At 61.2% G+C, this 17,558-nt stretch overlaps 1 protein-coding gene across 12 annotated transcripts in view; it reads left to right on the top strand.

Moving 5' to 3' along the window:
- SBF1 (SET binding factor 1) overlaps positions 1-16,020 on the top strand; it is an 87,780-nt gene extending 71,760 nt beyond the window's left edge. For 3 of the 12 annotated variants that reach the window (XM_055711548.1, XM_055711547.1, XM_027811436.2), the window contains 24 exons: positions 214-386; positions 612-685; positions 788-983; positions 1,440-1,567; positions 2,736-2,911; positions 3,509-3,586; positions 5,152-5,291; positions 6,890-7,097; positions 7,244-7,440; positions 7,552-7,689; positions 8,711-8,803; positions 9,117-9,194; positions 9,809-9,993; positions 10,094-10,270; positions 10,903-11,004; positions 11,087-11,272; positions 11,413-11,539; positions 11,627-11,757; positions 12,453-12,686; positions 12,885-12,995; positions 13,188-13,399; positions 13,583-13,670; positions 13,760-13,891; positions 14,041-16,020. In XM_055711548.1, coding sequence (XP_055567523.1) covers positions 214-386; positions 612-685; positions 788-983; positions 1,440-1,567; positions 2,736-2,911; positions 3,509-3,586; positions 5,152-5,291; positions 6,890-7,097; positions 7,244-7,440; positions 7,552-7,689; positions 8,711-8,803; positions 9,117-9,194; positions 9,809-9,993; positions 10,094-10,270; positions 10,903-11,004; positions 11,087-11,272; positions 11,413-11,539; positions 11,627-11,757; positions 12,453-12,686; positions 12,885-12,995; positions 13,188-13,399; positions 13,583-13,670; positions 13,760-13,891; positions 14,041-14,139 — 3,463 coding nt within the window. In that variant the 3' untranslated portion in view covers positions 14,140-16,020. The remainder of the gene's footprint in view (positions 1-213; positions 387-611; positions 686-787; positions 984-1,439; positions 1,568-2,735; positions 2,912-3,508; positions 3,587-5,151; positions 5,292-6,889; positions 7,098-7,243; positions 7,441-7,551; positions 7,690-8,710; positions 8,804-9,116; positions 9,195-9,808; positions 9,994-10,093; positions 10,271-10,902; positions 11,005-11,086; positions 11,273-11,412; positions 11,540-11,626; positions 11,758-12,452; positions 12,687-12,884; positions 12,996-13,187; positions 13,400-13,582; positions 13,671-13,759; positions 13,892-14,040) is intronic. The other 9 variants (XM_055711551.1, XM_055711553.1, XM_055711554.1 and 6 more) reach the window with 6 other exon arrangements.
- Positions 16,021-17,558: the final 1,538 nt, after the last annotated feature.

Below are 17,558 nucleotides of genomic sequence, written 5' to 3'. Positions count from 1 at the left end.
GGGCACCAGAGCAACCAGAGCTGGGGATGGGAGCTTCTTGATGCGGTGCCTGGGGCATCTTGATCATTCAGCTGCCATCGGGGTTTGATGCAGGTTGCAGTGCCCCAGGGGTGTTTTGTATTAGGAGTGGAAACTCCTCTGGCCTCTGCTTCGTGTGAGTTACAGCAGCGGAGAGATGTTCTGGGTTAACTCTTCCCTCCTCCTGTACGGCAGCATTGCTGGCAGTGTGGCTGAGAGCTATGACACAGAAAGTGGATTTGAGGATGCAGAGAGTTCTGATGTGGCCAACTACGTGGTGCGATTCATCAACCGCTTTGTGGACAAAGTCTGCACAGAGAGTGGAGTCACCAACGACCACCTCAAGGGGCTGCATGTCATGATCCCTGGTAATACACGTTGCGGCAGTGCTGGGAATGGGCAGCTGTGTCACCTCGCTGGGGACCCTTCCGTATCAACGGGGGGGGGGTCTGCTCAAGAGACGGTTCTGCAAGAAGCGGTGGGAAGGCCAAGAGAAGGCACACGCAGTGCTGCAGGGCAGGTTGGCAGCCTGCCTGGGTGGTGTGTAGGGCAGGACTTCGCTCACAGTCTCTTACCTTTGTGTTTGTCCGCAGATATTGTACAGATGCACATAGAGACACTGGATGCCGTGCACAGGGAGAGCAAGAGGCTTCCTCCCATCCAGAAGGTATGGACCTGGCCTGCCGCAGCCGGGGAGAGGTTCTGGTGCTGTGTGTGGCTATCATGTCCCCTTCCACTGGTCTGAACTTCCTATTGTACATCCCTGTAGCCAAAGCTGCTGCGTCCCAACCTGTTGGTGGGTGAGGAGTGTGTGATGGAAGGGCTCCGCGTGTACCTCATGCCTGATGGACGGGAAGAAGCTGCTGGAGGGAATATTGGTGGTCCACCTCTTCTCCCTGCAGAAGGAGCCATCTTCCTCACCACTTACCGCATCATCTTCAAAGGCACTCCCACGGACCCTCTGGGTAAGGGTCTTGCCTGCACCACATCCTCTGTCTTCAGGGGCTGATGATGCCTGGGGAGGAGGTGGCTGGTAGCTCTCCTGGAGCAGTGGCTGCAGCTCACCTTGTTGCAGGAGCTGCCGATAAGGGCCTCAGGTGGTTGCTTTGGGCGAGTGACGAGCCAGCACTAGGTCTTACTGGGGTCTGCCGCAACCACCGCAAGCTTGATGGTTGCACCCAGTACCACAAAGGAGGTGGTTGCTCTTGCTGTCCACCTTTGGCAGACGATAAATTACTCATGCCCATCCTAGGCATCATCTGCAAGTCGCCATGGACTGGCTGCAGTGTGCCTGGCTGCTTTATCCTACGGGGCTCTCTGTGGTGATGGCCACTGAGGAGACTGAGGCCACAGCGTGGCCTGGCTTTGTGCTGGAGCGAGGCAGTGGGATGCGGCTAACCTGTTCCCGTGCTTGTGCCCAGTGGGGGAGCAGGTGGTGATCCGATCCTTCCCCATCGCCTCACTGACCAAAGAGAAGAAGATCAATATCCAGGCCCAGGTGGATCAGTTCATCCAGGAGGGCTTGCAGCTGCGCTCGTGCACATTCCAGGTGAGACCGCGTGGGGCTGCGCGCTGCTCCTTTGCATTGCACTATCTCAGCTGAGGAGCACGCTGCTGGGGAGACCCAGCTGGTATGTGACCACGGCTGGCACCATCCCTTGGGACAAGGCACTGCCCAGGCTGATGTGGTCTGGGGGGATTAAAGACAACCCCTTGCGGGTGACAGGGCACCTGAGGGGCGGAACCAGAGGCCCCCTTGTAGAGCAAGGAGTAGGCTGTGGTCCATAGCATGGTTTGGGTTGGAAGGATCTTTAAAGACCATGTAGTTCCACACCCCTGCCGTGGGCAGGGACACCTTCCACTAGACCAGGTTGCTCCCAGCCCCATCCAACCTGGCCCTGAACACTTCCAGGGATGGGGCAGCCACAGCTTCTCTGGGCAGCCTGTGCCAGCGCCTTGCCACCCTCACAGTAAAGAATTTCTTCCTTATGTCTAATCTAAACCTGCCCTCTTTCAGCTTAAAGCCATTCCCCCTTGTCCTATCACTGCAGGCCCTAATAAAGAGTCCCTCCCCATCTTTCCTGTAGGCCCCTTTAAGTATTGAAAGGCTGAGGTCTCCCCGAGACTTCTGTTCTCCAGGCTGAACAACCCCAGCTCTCTCAGTCTGTCCTCGTAGGGGAGGTGCTCCAGTTGCAGTCCTGTTGTATGCAGGATCAACTTCTTGCTCGTTAGCTCAGGGCTCCTTTCCAGCTGCTCCAGTAGCTGCTGGAACACTGAGAAAGCGTGAGATGTCCCCACACAGCACCCTGGGAGGTGGTACTGCAAAACCTTGTAGCACATCTTGGAGAGAGATACCGTAGGGTGAGATGTGACAATGCAAGTAGTTACTCAACATTTTCCATCTTTGAGAGACTTATGGAGGTAAAGCAATGCTGGGAGGAGAGCAGCTAAAACACTGTCTGCGTGCTCAGAGCCGCGGTGACTGAGTCTAGGGACACAACAGGAGCGGAGGTGCTGGATGCAGAGTGCTTTGCAGGAGGAAGGGTGTGGGACAGAGTAACTGGCACGGACGGACAGACAGGGCAGCCTGGCCTGTGCCCGTCTCAGTCGCTGCTCCCGACTGGGATCTGAGCTCTTCTGCCCTGTGCTGTGGGAAGAGCCCTTCCCAGTCCCCTGGCCCAGCTGTGTGCCGTGACTGCTCTCTGCTGTTCCTGCAGTTGCTGAAGATTGCCTTTGATGAGGAGGTGGCTTCAGACAGCGCTGAGATCTTCAGGAAGCACCTGCACAAGCTGCGCTACCCCCAGCACGTGCGTGGCACCTTTGCTTTCACTGTGGGCCAGTCACCCAAGCAAGCCATGCAGCCCAAGGCCAAGGAGAAGAACCCCTCACTCAGGTACCCGTGCCATCGTGCCGTGGGGAGACTGGCACGTGGGGATGCGCTTGACCCTTTCGAGCACTGCAGGGCTTCTCCTCTCCCTCCTCCAGTCCACCCAGAGCGAGCTGCTGAGCTGGGGTCACTCGAGAAAAGCTGGGGCATGGACTCCTGAGCTGGAGGTCAGGGTCCCTGAGCCAACCTTGCTCAGACCTCTCCTTGCTCAGGATCTCCACTTGTTTGTGGGGCGACATGCTGCACGTGTGGTAGCGGTCTCCTGGCTCCACGCAGAGGACCAGTCAAACTCGAGGAGCAGGGTGTTTGCTTCAGTGGCATTCCCAGCCCTGTTGCCCAGGCCAAAACAGTGCAAGCCCCCAGGAGACGTCTCATGGGAGCGGTTCCAGTGGGCACGAGAGCAGACTCTGCTGTGCCGGAGGATGGGGAGTGCTGAGGGGCAGCGGCAAAGCTCTGCGCATGGTGCTGACCTGTGGCCAGACCCCGCTCCGGCACGTGGTGGCTAGGTTCAGCGACGCTGTAGCGCTGGGGTCTGGTTGGTGCTGTGTTCGCGCTTGGTGTGCCCTGGAGTCTAAGCATCTCTCCCGTGTGTTTGTGACTCAGCTCCCAGCAGGTGACCGATATGTTCCAGGGCCTGACAGTGGGGGTCATGTCCCTTGGGCACCTTGGCCATTCAACCACGTAAGATGCCTTCACCCTGGGCGGGAGCTTGCGAGGTGGCATTGGCTCAGGCTGCAGCCTTCACTGCTCCCAGGGTTTCTTCTCACCTGCTCTGCATGCGACCTGGGCTGTGGGCTTGTCACTCGGGGAATGCCCTTTTCCAAGCTGCCGGTCTGACGTTCAGGTTTGGGGTGTGCACTGTCACCGTCGCAGCACCGTGGCCTCCAGAGGCGGTTGGTTGGTCAGTCATCCTAGTGCTCTGTGGCGCACTGGTGGATCCCAGGACATGCTGAGGGAGCTGTGCCTGTACTGCTAACCTCCAGAGACCTCTAGAGCTGCCGGGTCCAGCTCTGGGCCTGGGCACAGTCTCAGAAGCCTGTCTGAACTTCAAGGTGTGCTTTGTCACCCCCCTCCGAGTCTGCTTCCAGTGCCCCACACTATCTGCAAATCTTGTTCCTCCGGTTAGAAAGCCCTCCCATTCCTAGCCTCCATACCTGAGCGTTTTTTCTCAGGACGGCATTCTCCCTTGGTCCTGAGGCTTCCCCTCCCTTGGTAAATGTAGGGAGCAGTTGGATTTCCTCACCATCTGCTTTGTGAAGCAAAACAAGGGACCTGCTACTCTCACTCTGGCCCGTCTTGATAAGGTGAATTTCTAGAGATCTTTGCATCAGTGTAGCTGTTATCCTGGGTTGGATGTGGCCCCTTCCCTGGCTAATGTATGTCCCACATGTCCTGCGTTTGTTCCCCTTCGAGCCCAGGGGCTCACCGAGACAGTGGTGAGCGCGAGGTCCTGTGTGCGGGCAGGCCATTCCTGCCTTCAGGAATTCCTGCCTGCTGGAGCTCTGTCTGCAAAGCCTGTTGTACCCATGCAGCCTAATCACCTGTGGGTTTTGGAAGGTGTCCCTTCCCTGCTTTCCCCAGGCTGCCCTCGGGAGTGGCTGAGCCCAGCTGCGCGCTCTCCCTGTCCCTTATGTGGCATTGAGCAGGTCACCTTCCACAAGTTGCCTCCCCTCTGCCTGGTGAGGAGCAGCCCTGTGTCAGGGCGGGCTGGCAGCATCCCCAGGGTGGATCCCCTGTCCCCTGCTGTGACTTGAGCCAGGCCGCTGCTGATGGGAGCTCCGATGTGGAGGTGATGGCATTAGAGCTCGGGACAAGGCCCGGTCACTGCTGATGGGAGCTCCCATGTGGAGGTGATGGCATTAGAGCTCGGGACAAGGCTGGCCTCCTGTCGGGTCGGGAGGCTGGGGCACCTGCTCAGCCTGGCTGCGCCATCCAGCCAGGAGAAGGCAAGCACTGTAGGCTCTTGTAGGCTCTGCCTCTGGCTTGGTGGCCTCCTACAGCTGAGAAGCCAGCTTCTCCCTACCAGGGAGCTAGCAGGTGACATCTCCCCTCCTGTGGTGACAGTGATTTTGACCCCATGCCTCTAGCCAGTGGTGAGGGATGCCTCTGTCTCTGCTTTGCTCTCGGTGTGACTGAGTGTTGGTGTCTCTAACCCTTCAGGGGCTGCTCTTCTGGCCGTGCTGGGCTGTGGTCACGCACGCGGGGGAGGTGGTGTCACCTGGCCTCAACTTCTTCTCTGGTTCCAGGACGCTCTCCAAAAACCTGGTGAAAAATGCCAAGAAAACAATTGGCCGCCAGTACGTGACACGGAAGAAATACACGCCGCCCATGTGGGAGCAGCGGAGCAGCCAGCACTTCCCAGAGGACAACGAGGATGAGATCTCAGGTTGGGAGCACCCTGAGCAGGGAAGGGAGGCTGTGGGGAGCGGGGCACTTGCTGAAGCAGGAGCATCTTCCAGCTAGGAGAGGTCTCGGCCATCGCTCTGCAGAGGAGCAGGCGTGGGAGCTTCCCTGGTGCAGAGGATCACCACTGGGGTTGTCTCTCCCAGTTCTCGACAGTCTGCCAGCTCTCGTGTGCTGGTGGTGGCCAGTTGGCAACTCGACATATTTCCAATATCTAGCAAGCCCTGCAGAAAGGAGCAAGTCCTTTGGTCTGTGGCCTCAGCTCCTCTGATGAAGTCGCAGATTTCAGCTGCAGCAAGGCAGGTTAGGTTACATGTGAGAAGAGGTTGACTGGTTTGAGAGTAACAAAGAACTGGAAGAGACAGGAGTCCTCTGCGTTGAAGACTACAACCTTTCCAGGTGGGAAGGCCTGTCAGAGAAGATGTGGTGGATGGGATTTAGGGTTTCAGTGGGAAGTGGTGTCTGTGGGGACCAGTCCCCCCTGCCACGTGTGAGGCGGGTCTGGCCGACTGACGTGGCCGATTTTCAATCTTTCCTTCTGTTCACTTCCCTTTGTTCACTCCCCAGTTTGTTTGCAGTGCTTTTCAGCTCGAGTTCTGTCACAACCATTACACAAGCCTTTGGTGTGTCCATCATCGAAGTTATTAGCAAAAAACACCAGCTGTGTTCAGGCCCAGAAGAGAGAGATCTTTCAGATCCATCATTGTTCTCTAGTTCTGGCATTAGGAAATGCGTTAGGAGCATTAGGAAAGCTGTGTGTGGAGGGCAGCCACCAAGGGTTGTGTCCACCTGACAGTGATTTTGCCTGGATGGAAGTGTTCCAGGCTGAAAGCCTTGCTGGAGCCGAGGTCTCACCTGTGTTGCCCTCTTCTCCCAGGAGGTTGCTCTCCTTTGAGGGAGGAGATGAGACCAGTGTGGTGGAAGAGCTCTGGGCCGATTGGTGCTGGGCTGTTCCTCATCTCTCGGTGGTATCATGCGATGTGAAAGCACCAAAGAAATCTGCTCTGACAGTCAGTACCCAGGCAGCTGACACTGCGCTTTTAACCTGTAAAAAAGTTACAAGTTTTGTAACTGACAAGTAAAGATGCTTGCTGCAAGGGGGAGACAGACTTTTTAGTAGGGCCTGTAGCAACAGGACAATGGGGAATGGTTTTAAGCTGAAAGGAGGCAGGCTTAGGTTAGATATAAGGAAGAAACTTTACTGTGAGGGTGGTGAGGCGCTGGCACAGGCTGCCCAGAGCAGCTGTGGCTGCCCCATCCCTGGAAGTGTTCAAGGCCAGGTTGGATGGGGCTTGGAGCAACCTGGTCTAGTGGAAGGTGTCCCTGCCCATGGCAGGGGGGTGGAACTAGATGGTCTTTAAGATCCCTTCCAACCCAAACCATTCTGATTCTAAGCTTTGGTGCCCAGCCCTTTGGACAGGGCAGCTGAGCTCTCCTGTTTTGGATGAAGGTGGTGGGAGGGAGCTCCTGCCCTCTGCTGTCTGCTTGGCTGGGAGATGCCTCCAGCCCATCCTCCAGCTGCATGTGGGACACCGTGCCTGTTGCCGAGGGCAGACCCAGGCTCCCCTTCTGTCTCCACAGTGTCTGAAGAGATGGACCGAAGCACTTTGACCCCCACTACCACCATTAAACCTTCAGATAAGATGACCATCAACCACCTGGTAGAGCGAGCCTGCTGCCGCGACTACCAGCGGATGGGGCTGGGCACGCTCAGCAGCAGCCTTACCCGCTCCAAGAACGAGCCCTTCCGCATCTCCACTGTGAACCGCATGTATGCCATTTGCCGGAGGTGAGCCTCAGTGGGGCCGTGGCCGAGGAGGGGGGTCCGCAGGGTCAGGAGAGGACAGCGAGGGTCTTTCCTGGCTTGTGGGAGCTGGGGGCAGGGCTTGCACCGTTCCCCCCCGGGCTCTGCAGAGCCTCCGCTGTCTCCTGCAGCTACCCCGGGCTGCTCATCGTGCCGCAGAGCATCCAGGACAACACGATCCAGCGGATCTCCCGCTGCTACCGCCAGAACCGCTTCCCTGTTGTGTGCTGGCGAAACTCCCGCACCAAGGCCGTGCTGCTGCGCTCGGGGGGGCTGCACGGCAAGGGTGTGGTGGGCCTCTTCAAGTCCCAGAACGCCCCCACTGCAGGTGCTCGTCCCCTCTGCCCCTGGGCAGCGCCCGTGCCGGGAGTGGGCTGCAGACCCCTCCTCGGGTCCCGTGCCGGTGGCAGAGTGGTGACGCTCGTGGCTCTCCTCCCAGGCCCCTCGCAGACGGACTCCACCAGTTTGGAGCAGGAGAAGTACCTGCAGGCTGTGATCAACTCCATGCCGCACTACGCCGACGCCAGCGGGCGCAACACACTCAGCGGCTTCACCTCTGCGCACATGAACAGCTCAGGTGAGGAGCGCGGCCACCGCTGCAGAGCAGCAGGGATGCAGGAGGGCTCCTGCTGGTGTGCGCAGGGCCCCCGCCATGGGTCGTGCCGTCCGTCCCCGAGCCTGGGCAGCCAGGTGAGCTGCTGTCTCCAGACTCCCATCGGAGGAGGCAGCAGAGCCTTTCCAGCGTGCTCTCCAGAGCTCCCAGCTCCAGCTGGGCCTCCGTGGCTGGTGGTGGGAATGGGTTTTGGGAAATCCGGTAGCCCTGGACCTGTGAGCACTGGGAGCCCCAGACTGTGCTCGGATCCAGGTGCTCGCTGAGGACAGGGTGGGGACAGATCCTGCTAGCTGCGACCTCGGCACCCTTTGCAGCCCAGCGCAGCGAGCAGCAGTGCTCGGGGTCTGCCACGGGAAGCCTTGGTAAGTCGCTGCCTCCCTTGCCTTCTGAGCAGCCTGTCGTTTCCTGCCGGGGCAAAGCTGCCCGTGCTGCCCTGCCGTGCTCGGGTGTCATTCATCCTGTGTCTCAGCCATTCCACCCCATCGCTGCTGCAGAGCTGACTGAGGGCCAGGGGGACTGGGGGGGAACAGCCGAGGGCTCCCTGCAGCCTGGGGAGGAGGCAGCTTGCTGAAAGCCCCTCTGAGGCCTCTTCCCTGGCGTGGGGGGACGTGCCCGGAGCCACGGCTGAAGGAGAGAGGGTCAGAGCGGCATTGGGGGTGGCAGGGGAGAGACCTGGCGAGGGGGCTGCCGGACTGTGGCAGTGACTGGGTGATCCCTCCGCAGTGCAAAGCGCCTGGGGCAGAGTTGCAGGAGGGACAGGCCCCTGCTCACACTGCTGCGCCTGGTGCCTTTTTGCTGTGGCTCCAGCTGGAAGGTGTTTCCCGCACGCTGGCCTCCTGGTCCTGGCCCCGGGTGCTCCTGCTTGCTGCTGCTTTCTCTCTTTGGCCCCTTCCCCTCCCTCCCGAGCAGTTGTGGGGAGGCAAGGAGGGAGGGCCCCTCTGGAGCAGCACAGAGGCCGAGAGCTGACATTTTGTTGGTGCTACAGATTTCTCCGACAAGAGACAGCCTAAGCTGGGATCGCTCATGAAGCAGGTGATGGGAGGGAAGGACGATGGGCCTGGTACTATTAGCCGCGGAGGTGAGGACATGCGAGTGAATTCTGCCTCGTGGGGGCCTGGCAAAGGCCCCCGGCTCGGGGCAGCTGCTGTAGAGTAGATGCTTCCCCTTTGCTCCCCCTGAGCTCGCTGCCGTGGGGCAGCTGCAGGGAGGGAGGGAGGGACCCGCTGCAGCACCCCAGAGCCATCTCATTCATCCATCCCACTCATTGCTCCAGTTGCTTCATCTGGGTCCCCGGGCGCCTCTTCCCGCCCGGCCCGCATCTGCCCAGCGAGAGCGTGGGTCCGCCTCGCCCCCCTGCCCTCGCTGAGGTTGCTTTCGTCCTGTGCTCTCAGGGCTCGGTCACAGAGCTAGGGTCATCACTCTCTCCACCCCCAAGTGCGTGTCAGCGAAGGGCCGCGAGACGCCCCGAGGTACGGTACCGCCAGCCGCCTAACCGCCACCCGGGTGCTAACCTCACCGACTGACCCCCCCCCACACACACTCCAACCCTTCACATGACTAATGCCCCAGTAACCCCCCACCGCAGCCCGCTAACGCCTCCACTGAGCATGTCGCCGGCTTGGTCCGGCCCGCGGTGCCGGCGGTAAGTACCGGGCCAGTCCCCAGCTGATCCCGCAGTGTCCTCTCAGGTTTGCTTTAGGCTCCTTGCGCATCTGCTGGTGCTTGGGTGGTGGTGGCCAGGAACGGGGTCTGGCTGGTGGGGAAGGGGCAGGTCCTGGTGGTGTGGGCGCAGGAGTGCACTGTGGGCTGCGCAGGTGATGGGGCGTGGAGCTGCTGGTGTTGGTCTCTCCATCCACCAGGCAGGAGATCCTACAGCACCCAGCAAGGAGAAGGAGCAAAAGCAAACCTGGTTCCCAGCACCTTCCCGGCATGTGTTCCCAGGGTGCTGGGGTGACAGCAGCTCGGCTCCTGCTTTCGTGGCGAGCTGCTGGCCCCTGGGCCAGCCCGGCTGGGGGGACGCAGATGCCAGCACAGCCCCCGAGCCAGCCAGGGGCCCCCAGCCTAACTGCTGGCTGTCTTGCAGGCAAGTGGGGCAGCATCCGAGCCGGCGGGCGCATAAGCAGCTATGCCCTGAACATGGAGATCGGGTCACGCCTGGCCGGGAAAGACCTGCTGGGTGCCCAGCACAACGGCACCCCCTCGGAGGCCAGCTTCCTGCGGCAGCACCGGGCCTCACTCTACATCATCGGGGACAAGTCACAGCTGAAGGTAACCCTGACACCTGGCAGCAGCATCCTTGGGAAGGATGGGTGGTGGTGGGTCTGCTCAGGGGGTGTCTCGGGGTGATGCTGATCCTCTCCTCCCTCAGGGGGTGAAACCGGACCCGCTGCAGCACTGGGAGGTGGTTCCCATCGAGGTGTTCGACGTGCGGCAGGTGAAGGCCAGCTTCAAGAAGCTGATGAAGGCCTGCGTGCCTGGCTGCCCCTCCACTGACCCCAGTGTCGCCTACCTGCGGTCCCTGGAGGAGTCCGAGTGGCTGTCCCAGGTCAGTTGTCACCCAAAGCCTGGAGGGGCCCTCGTCCGTAGGAGTCTTTGCTGTTGACTGTTGCTCTTGGCAAAGTGAGAATGGGGGTCCAGGTGCCCTCTCCAGAGCATCACTGTGGCATGAAGTGGGAGACGCTAAGGGAACAAGGTTGGTGCAAGAAATGAGGATAGAATAGTCCAGAGTACCGCTCTGCGGCGCTGGACACGAGAGCTGCGGGTGTCTGCGGCAGCTGCCGGCTGGGGAAGCGGGGCAGGATCTGCATGACGGCGGAACACTGTGAAGGGGTTGGTGTAGGCCGTGCCAGCAGTAGCCAGGGTGACCCAGGGAGCTGCTGCTCTGTGGGACTGGTCCCACTGTGGAGCTGCTGTGGGGCTGGACCCTCTGGCTGCTGGAGGGAGCGAGGGACCCACAGCTCCGCTTGGGGTGCGGCGGTGGTGCCCCGCTGGCCTTGCTGTTGCTGACGAAGGGTGCTGCACAGGGCCTGAACACGGAGGCCTTGTGTTGTGGCCCTGCATAACCTCTGTGCTCTGCTTCGTTCGGCTCATCCGCTTCCACGAGAAAGGGTGGCTTTGCACGACGTCCAGCAAAGGAGTTTGCTGCACTGTAGTAACTCTTGGCCCTTGCCTTGGCAGATCCATAAGATCCTGCAGATTTCGGTATTGGTGGTCGAGCTGCTGGACACGGGCTCCTCTGTGTTGGTCAGCCTGGAGGATGGCTGGGACATCACCACGCAGGTAGGAGCCCGACAGCTGCCCAGTGTGACAGCTACCCGTGGCCGTCTCCCCACGAGCATCTCGAGCCCCGCTGTCCCTGCAGGTGGTCTCCTTAGTGCAGTTGCTGTCGGACCCCTACTACCGGACACTGGAGGGCTTCCGCCTGCTTGTGGAGAAGGAGTGGCTGTCCTTTGGGCACCGCTTCAGCCATCGCGGAGCCCAGACCCTGGCCAGTCAGAGCAGCGGTTTTGCCCCCATCTTCCTGCAGTTCCTGGACTGCGTACATCAGGTGAGCTCCAAGTGCGCCAGCTCTGCACCAGCTGGCTCTCCCCCAGCACCAGGGCTGGCTCCTCGTGTGCGGGGAACGGGTCTGGAGTCAGCCTGCACTTTGTGGGTCCTGGGAGGTCTCACCCGTGCTGCTCCTTGCAGATCCACCTGCAGTTCCCTATGGAGTTTGAGTTCAGCCAGTACTACCTGAAGTTCCTCAGCTACCACTACATTTCCAACCGTTTCCGGACATTCCTGCTGGACTCTGACTACGAGCGCATCGAGCTGGGTGAGGACAGTGCACAGGGCCTGCAAGTGGGTGGCAGCCCCACGCCTTGCCCCAAATAATGTCCCTTCCTCACCCTCTTCTCCACAGGCCTCTTGTACGAGGAGAAGGGTGAGCGGAAGAGCCAGCAGGTCTACAAGTCCATCTGGGATTACATTGACCGGCTGAACAAGAAAGCCCCCATCTTCTTCAACTACATGTATGCCCCTGAGGATGGGGAGGTGAGAGCTGCGCTCCTGCCCTGTGTCCGCCCAGCCCAGCTGAGCCCCCGTGTGCCAGAGGGCTTGGACAGGGCTTGCCGGGGCCACTCCAGGGTCTCCTTGCTTGCACGAAGCCGAGCAAGCATCCCCTTGTTGGCTGGACCATGGCATTCGCCCACCCGGGTGGGCTCTCCTGCCTGGCTGCCATGCCGGAGCCCTGGGGAGGGTGTCTGCCACTGCGGGGGGCATATGGGACGAGTCAGGCGCTAGAACTGTGTCCCTGCAGAGGAGCTGGGGTGACGCAGGTGACGCTGCAGAGCGCAGGTCCCCAGCTGGAGCTGTCAGGGTCTCATTTTTTGCTCTTCACCGCCACAGGCTGGGAACATCCATCCTCAGGAGCTTCTGGGGCCGGGTGGGGGAGGAGGTGGGGCGCTGCGCTCTGCTGATGTGGCCAGGCTGCAGCAGAGCAGCTCAGGGCTGTCATTTGGTCTGAGCCCAGTCCTGGCCCAAAGCTGGGAGCAGCTCTGCCTTTCTCTGGCCCAGCATTGCCTTTTCCTTCCAGCGTCAGCTGCCTGTTGTTACCGGTCAGAAAGCATCGCCCTTGGGAAGAGCTCATTGTGAAGGGGCTGATCACCTTTCTGGGCAGATTGTCCCTGCAGCGTGGCCAGGGCTGTGTCTCGCTGCCCTCCCCGAGCATAACCCTACTTCTCCCGCAGGTGCTGAGGCCGTACAGCAACATTTCCAACCTGAAGGTATGGGACTACTATACGGAGGAGACACTTTCTGAGGGCCCTTCCTATGACTGGGAGCTGACGCAGGGGCAGCCGGAGCACGTAGAGGAGGCGGATCGGCAGGACACCAGTGCCCCCCAGACAAAGCGCAAGATCATCTGGCCATGCTATGACAACCGCAGCCGCGTGGAGCCTGATGCCATCTCCAAACTGCTGGAGGTAAGAGCGTGGCTGGCGGCAGCATCTTCTATGCGTTGCTACTGGGCCTGGACTTGCCATGGTGTCCCCACAGGTATGGCGCTGCCCCATGCACACAGTGGGACAGGGCTGTGGCAGGGTTGGAGTCAGTTGAGCCCCTGGGACAGTGGTCCCAGGAGTCTTAGCCCCTCCTGGGCTGATGCCTGAATCCCCACGCAGGAGCTGCACAACCTGGAGATGGAGCTGGGGCAGGTCCCAGAGCGCTGGAAGGACACGTGGGACAAGGTCAAAGCTTCCCAGCGCACCGAGGCACGGCAGGAGGGCAGCCGGGTAGGTGGGGGCTGTGTGACCTCCCGGGGAGGGCTGGAGGGCAGGCGTCGGCTTTGCCCAAGGGTGCCCTGAGCAAAGCAGGTGTTTGCTCCTGCAGCCTGGGGCTGAGGGGGGCTGCTGGTGCTCGGCCCCCAGGCTGGGTGTGCCTGAGGGCCATCCCCCTCCTCATGCTGTGCTGTCTGCTCCCCACAGACCCCCAGCTCTCTGCTGATGTCCTCCGGCCTCTCCCACCACCGGCGCTCGCTTGGCGTGTACCTGCAGGAGAGCGGCGTGGGCTCTACCCTCAACCTCAGCCTCGACAGCGACACCAGCAGCACCTCCACCCCCTCCAGCGGGAAGCAGGGTGGCCGCAAGAGCACCAGCACGCTCTACAGCCAGTTCCAGATGTCAGAGAGCGAGAACAGGCAGGAGGGGGGGTTGGGGTGCCAGGGGCTGCCCGCGGTGCTGGGAGGGGGGAGGGTGTGTGGGTTCTGCAGAGTGCAGACCCAAAGCGCCTCTTGTCCCCACTGATGCTGGGGTGCCACAGACCGAACTGCCCTTTGGCCCCTCTCTCCTTTCTGCCCTAACGTGCTGCCTGGCCCCTGCAGGTCCTACGAGGGGTCGCTGTACAAGAAAGGAGCCTTCATGAAACCGTGGAAGCCTCGCTGGTTCGTGCTGGATAAAACCAAACATCAGGTACTGAGGGGCGGGTGAGCCCCAGGGTCTGTCCTGCCATCGCTCCCTCCCCCTGGGTGTGCTGACAGGGCCGGGACCTCTCCCTGCAGCTGCGGTACTATGACAGCCGGATGGACACAGAGTGCAAAGGGGTCATCGACCTGGCCGAGGTGGAGTCCATCACCCCAGGAACCCCCTCCATGGGGGCCCCCAAGACGGTGGATGAGAAAGCCTTCTTCGATGTGAGTGTGGCACGGAGCTGCACCCTGGGGCAGGGAGCCCGGCAGCCCATGGCCCCGCGGTGGAGCCCGGCCGTTTGCGCCGGGGGGTGCTGCTGGCTCCCTGGGCGCAGCCGCCTGGCCCCGCTCACCTCCCCTCTCCTCCCCTGCAGCTGAAGACGACAAAACGAGTTTACAATTTCTGCGCCCAGGACGTGCAGCTAGCCCAGCAGTGGATCGACCGCATCCAGAGTTGCTTGTCGGACGCGTGAGACCGGCTCAGGGGAGCCTCTGTTCCAGGCACAGCGTCTCCCGGGCCCCAGCACGTGCAGCACGGGCAGCACCCATGCTCGCAGCTGAGCCGGGGCTGTAACTGACTGGAGAGGAGGAGATGGCCTTCCTTCCCACCTGCCACAGGCCTGCCGTGCTGGGCGGCCGGCGGCCACGCACCCCCAGGCGGCAGCGGGGCAGCATCAGTATGTTACACTACGGTAGGACTGTGTAGTGGAGGAATTCTTTGCGTTGAAGCCGGCTGGGGGGTGCGGGCGGGAGCCTGTCCCGCTCTGTCCTCCCAGGCCTGTCTGAGCCCTGTAGTTACTGCGTGTCCTCTGTGCACCCCCCGTGCTGGGTAGCCCCGCTCCGGCTCTCTGTGGCAGCAGGGGTGTCCTCAGCCGGTGGAGGGGCTGCACCTCGCCTCCACCACACCCCACGCCGCTGGAGAAAGCAGGAGCTGCCTGCCCCGTCCTCCCCGCGGCTTGCATGTCTGCCAGGGCATCCACGGGGGAGAGCCAGCCCTGCCCCCACCGGACCTGGCGCCGCTGCCCCGTAGCGCAGTAGCTGGCCTAAGCGTGTCCTGGGCTTTGCTCCCGCCTTGCTGGAACCGGGGATGTGCAGCTCAGGGTGCTGGTGTTGGTGGAGGTGACTCGCCCGCGTGCTGGGCCAGTGCGGGCCGGACGGCCGTCCGGCTGGCAGAGCAGCCCCGCCCTTGAGAGGCGCCTGTCCCAGGCCTGGACACCAACAAACGAGCATGCCGCTGCCAGCCCGGGGACGCTGGCGAATGGCGCTTGCAGGCACTAGGCTCCGTGTCTTGGGAGGGGACGTGGCTGTGGCCGCTCTGCTCCCAGCAGGCAGCTGCGGGCTGAGGCTGTGACCGGGGCTCCCGTTCCCCAGGGGAGGTGCCACATGCCACAGCCTTGGTGCCCTGGTGCAGTCCCCTCTGTCCCCTTGCATGGGGGGAGGACCAAACCGGCTCCTGGGATGAGGGGTCCAGCTCCACTGCAGCCAGGAGCCTCTGTGGCTGAGGGTCCCCACTGGCAGCGATGCCAGGGCTGCGACACAGCTGTCACAGCTGTGCTGGCAGGTGCCACCCGGTCTCTTTGCACAGGTCACCCCCTCAACCCTGAGCCCTCCTGCGGGAAGGAGGGGGCAGCAGCCCAGAGGGCACCACACAGTACTGCCCTCTTCTCCCTACCGCCACCCCACCCTGAGCCCCCCCGGCTTGTGCTCTGCCCGCACCGTCACACCCAGCCTGGCGGCCGAGTGGTCTCGCTGGAGCCCTCAGCCCTGCAGCAGCGCAGCGCCGCTGGGGACCGCACATCCCGCTGCCACCTCCCTGCTTGTCGCTGTCACAGTGTCAGTGCAAAAGGGGAATCTCGGTACAGAAACAGATCCTGCAGCACCTCATCCATTCCCTGCACTGGTGTGAACACGGAGAGGTTTGGCCCCGCTCCACCCGAGCGTTGCTTGCCAGGAGGTGCAAAGAGGCATGGCCGGGGCGCTCGGGACCCGCTGCCCTCCCTGCCTGCATCCACTGCGTCTCCTGGGGCCCAGCCCCCCAGCTGCCCCCGCAAGCTCGGCCAGCTCTTCTACCTGTCTTGTTTTTAAAGGAGTACAATGTTTTATTTCAGTGCAGAGATCTTTGTACAGTCTTAACCCCCCCGGTTCCCCTCTTTGTTTTATTGTACAATAATGGCTGTGGCAGGTAGCTGGTGTAACATGGAGGTTTTTGTAACTTACCTGAGCAGTTGTAGATTATTGAAGTTTCTGTACATTGTGTCAAACATACAAGAGTCCTTGTATTGTATTGTGCCTAGAGGAAAAAGGTTATTATATAAAGAGAAAACTAACTGAATTTAATAAAAAAATTAATATGACACATGCCCTTTTGCCTCACTGCCACTGCCACCAGCTATGTCTCAGGGCACCGGGCCAGCGCTGCGGGAACCACAGCTCCTGTCCCTCGGGGACTCAGCTGTCCCTCATGGAGAGAGGCTGGCACAGCACTGGGGACTCACCCAAGCAGAGGCCACACTGGTCGCTGCCTTCCTGTGGCAAACAAGGACCTTTGTCCTGTGCTGTGAGGTAGCAGTGTCGTACCTGCTCCTGCTTGTGCTGGCAAGTTTTACTCTTCTCCGTGGGACACTGGCTTGGTGACCCCAGTATCCCCACTGCTCAGCTGTGCTGGTGGGCTCTGGCCTTGCTGCACCATTGGGGGTGGCCCCTTGACCCGGCTCCACTGCATCGTGCAGGTACCTGCTGGGCAAACTACTGTTCCCAGGGAGCAGCAGCAGCACAATGACATGGCGCTGGGACCGGCGTGGAGCTGCTGCCGTGATGCACACAGAGAGCTGCCTTGCGCTGCAGCTGGGGATGCAAAACGGTGTTAAAGGAGAGCTGGAAAGAAACCCAAACTCAATGGTGCGGGCTGCCCCCATCACCAGCCGGTGCTGGGAAGCATTAGGCACAGTGAGGGACCAGGGCAGGAGGCACCTGGTACCAAGCCTGTGTCCACCTCCCCTTGAAGAACCAACCAAAATGCTTTTTTGAATACAGGAGCAGCGGCTTCACGCAGCTCTCAAACTTGCTCCTGGCTGCAGCCACCAAGACAGGCACCCTTAAAAAATGACAGGCTTCACGCTGCAGCATCATCACAAAGTCCTGAAAGGTCACTCCAGACCCAGCGGAGGGGATGCCCACAGCTGGGGGAGCGAGGGGGACCAGCCCTGCTCCACCTCAGCGCCGACTGCTGCCACAGCCTTACCTGCACCACCAGCAGCTTTCTTCAGGGTGAAAACTTGAGGATTTTGGCACAAGAAGCCACAGGACTGAGATCTTCCCACCGTGCAGCTACACAGTTCAACAGAAGGGGACCAGCCAGGTACAGAGGCAAACATCTGGCAAAGTCGCTAAGGGCCAAGGTGCCCCGATCAGGGCCTGGCAAAGACTGAACTGGGGTCAGCGAAAGCACCATCCCAAGTGGCAGGGAGTACCTCAGTGCCTCCCCCATTAGCCAGGCAGCCGTTACAGCCCGCAGGCGCTGGGGGTTTCATCCAGAACCAGCAACAACCTGCCCCGCACCGCTCCCCCGGTCAACAGCACCACTCACGCTCTGGAGGCCAAAGCCACGTTTGCCATACAGCAGCATGTCACCGGGCCCATCCTCCCGTGAGACGCCGTAGGCCAGAAAGCCACCTTCACCTCCTATGCCACCAACGGCCAACTTGGACACCAGCAACCCCGGCCTCTGCACGGGCCAGGGGCTGCAGGAAGCCACCCAACCTCCTCCTCGGCCCTCCTGCAGCAGGGCTGACAGCCCTCCTGGGTGTGCGGGCTGGAGAGCCCTGCGGCACCACCCCGAAAGGCTGCCGGCCCTCGCTGCCTGCCCGCACTCATGCCCTGCCCGCCGGGTGGC

This window comes from Falco cherrug, chromosome 5, assembly GCF_023634085.1.
Source record: "Falco cherrug isolate bFalChe1 chromosome 5, bFalChe1.pri, whole genome shotgun sequence".
NCBI classification, from domain to species: Eukaryota; Metazoa; Chordata; class Aves; order Falconiformes; family Falconidae; genus Falco; species Falco cherrug.
Note: the sequence above shows the minus strand (reverse complement) of the source record. Positions and strands in the feature narration are given on the sequence as shown.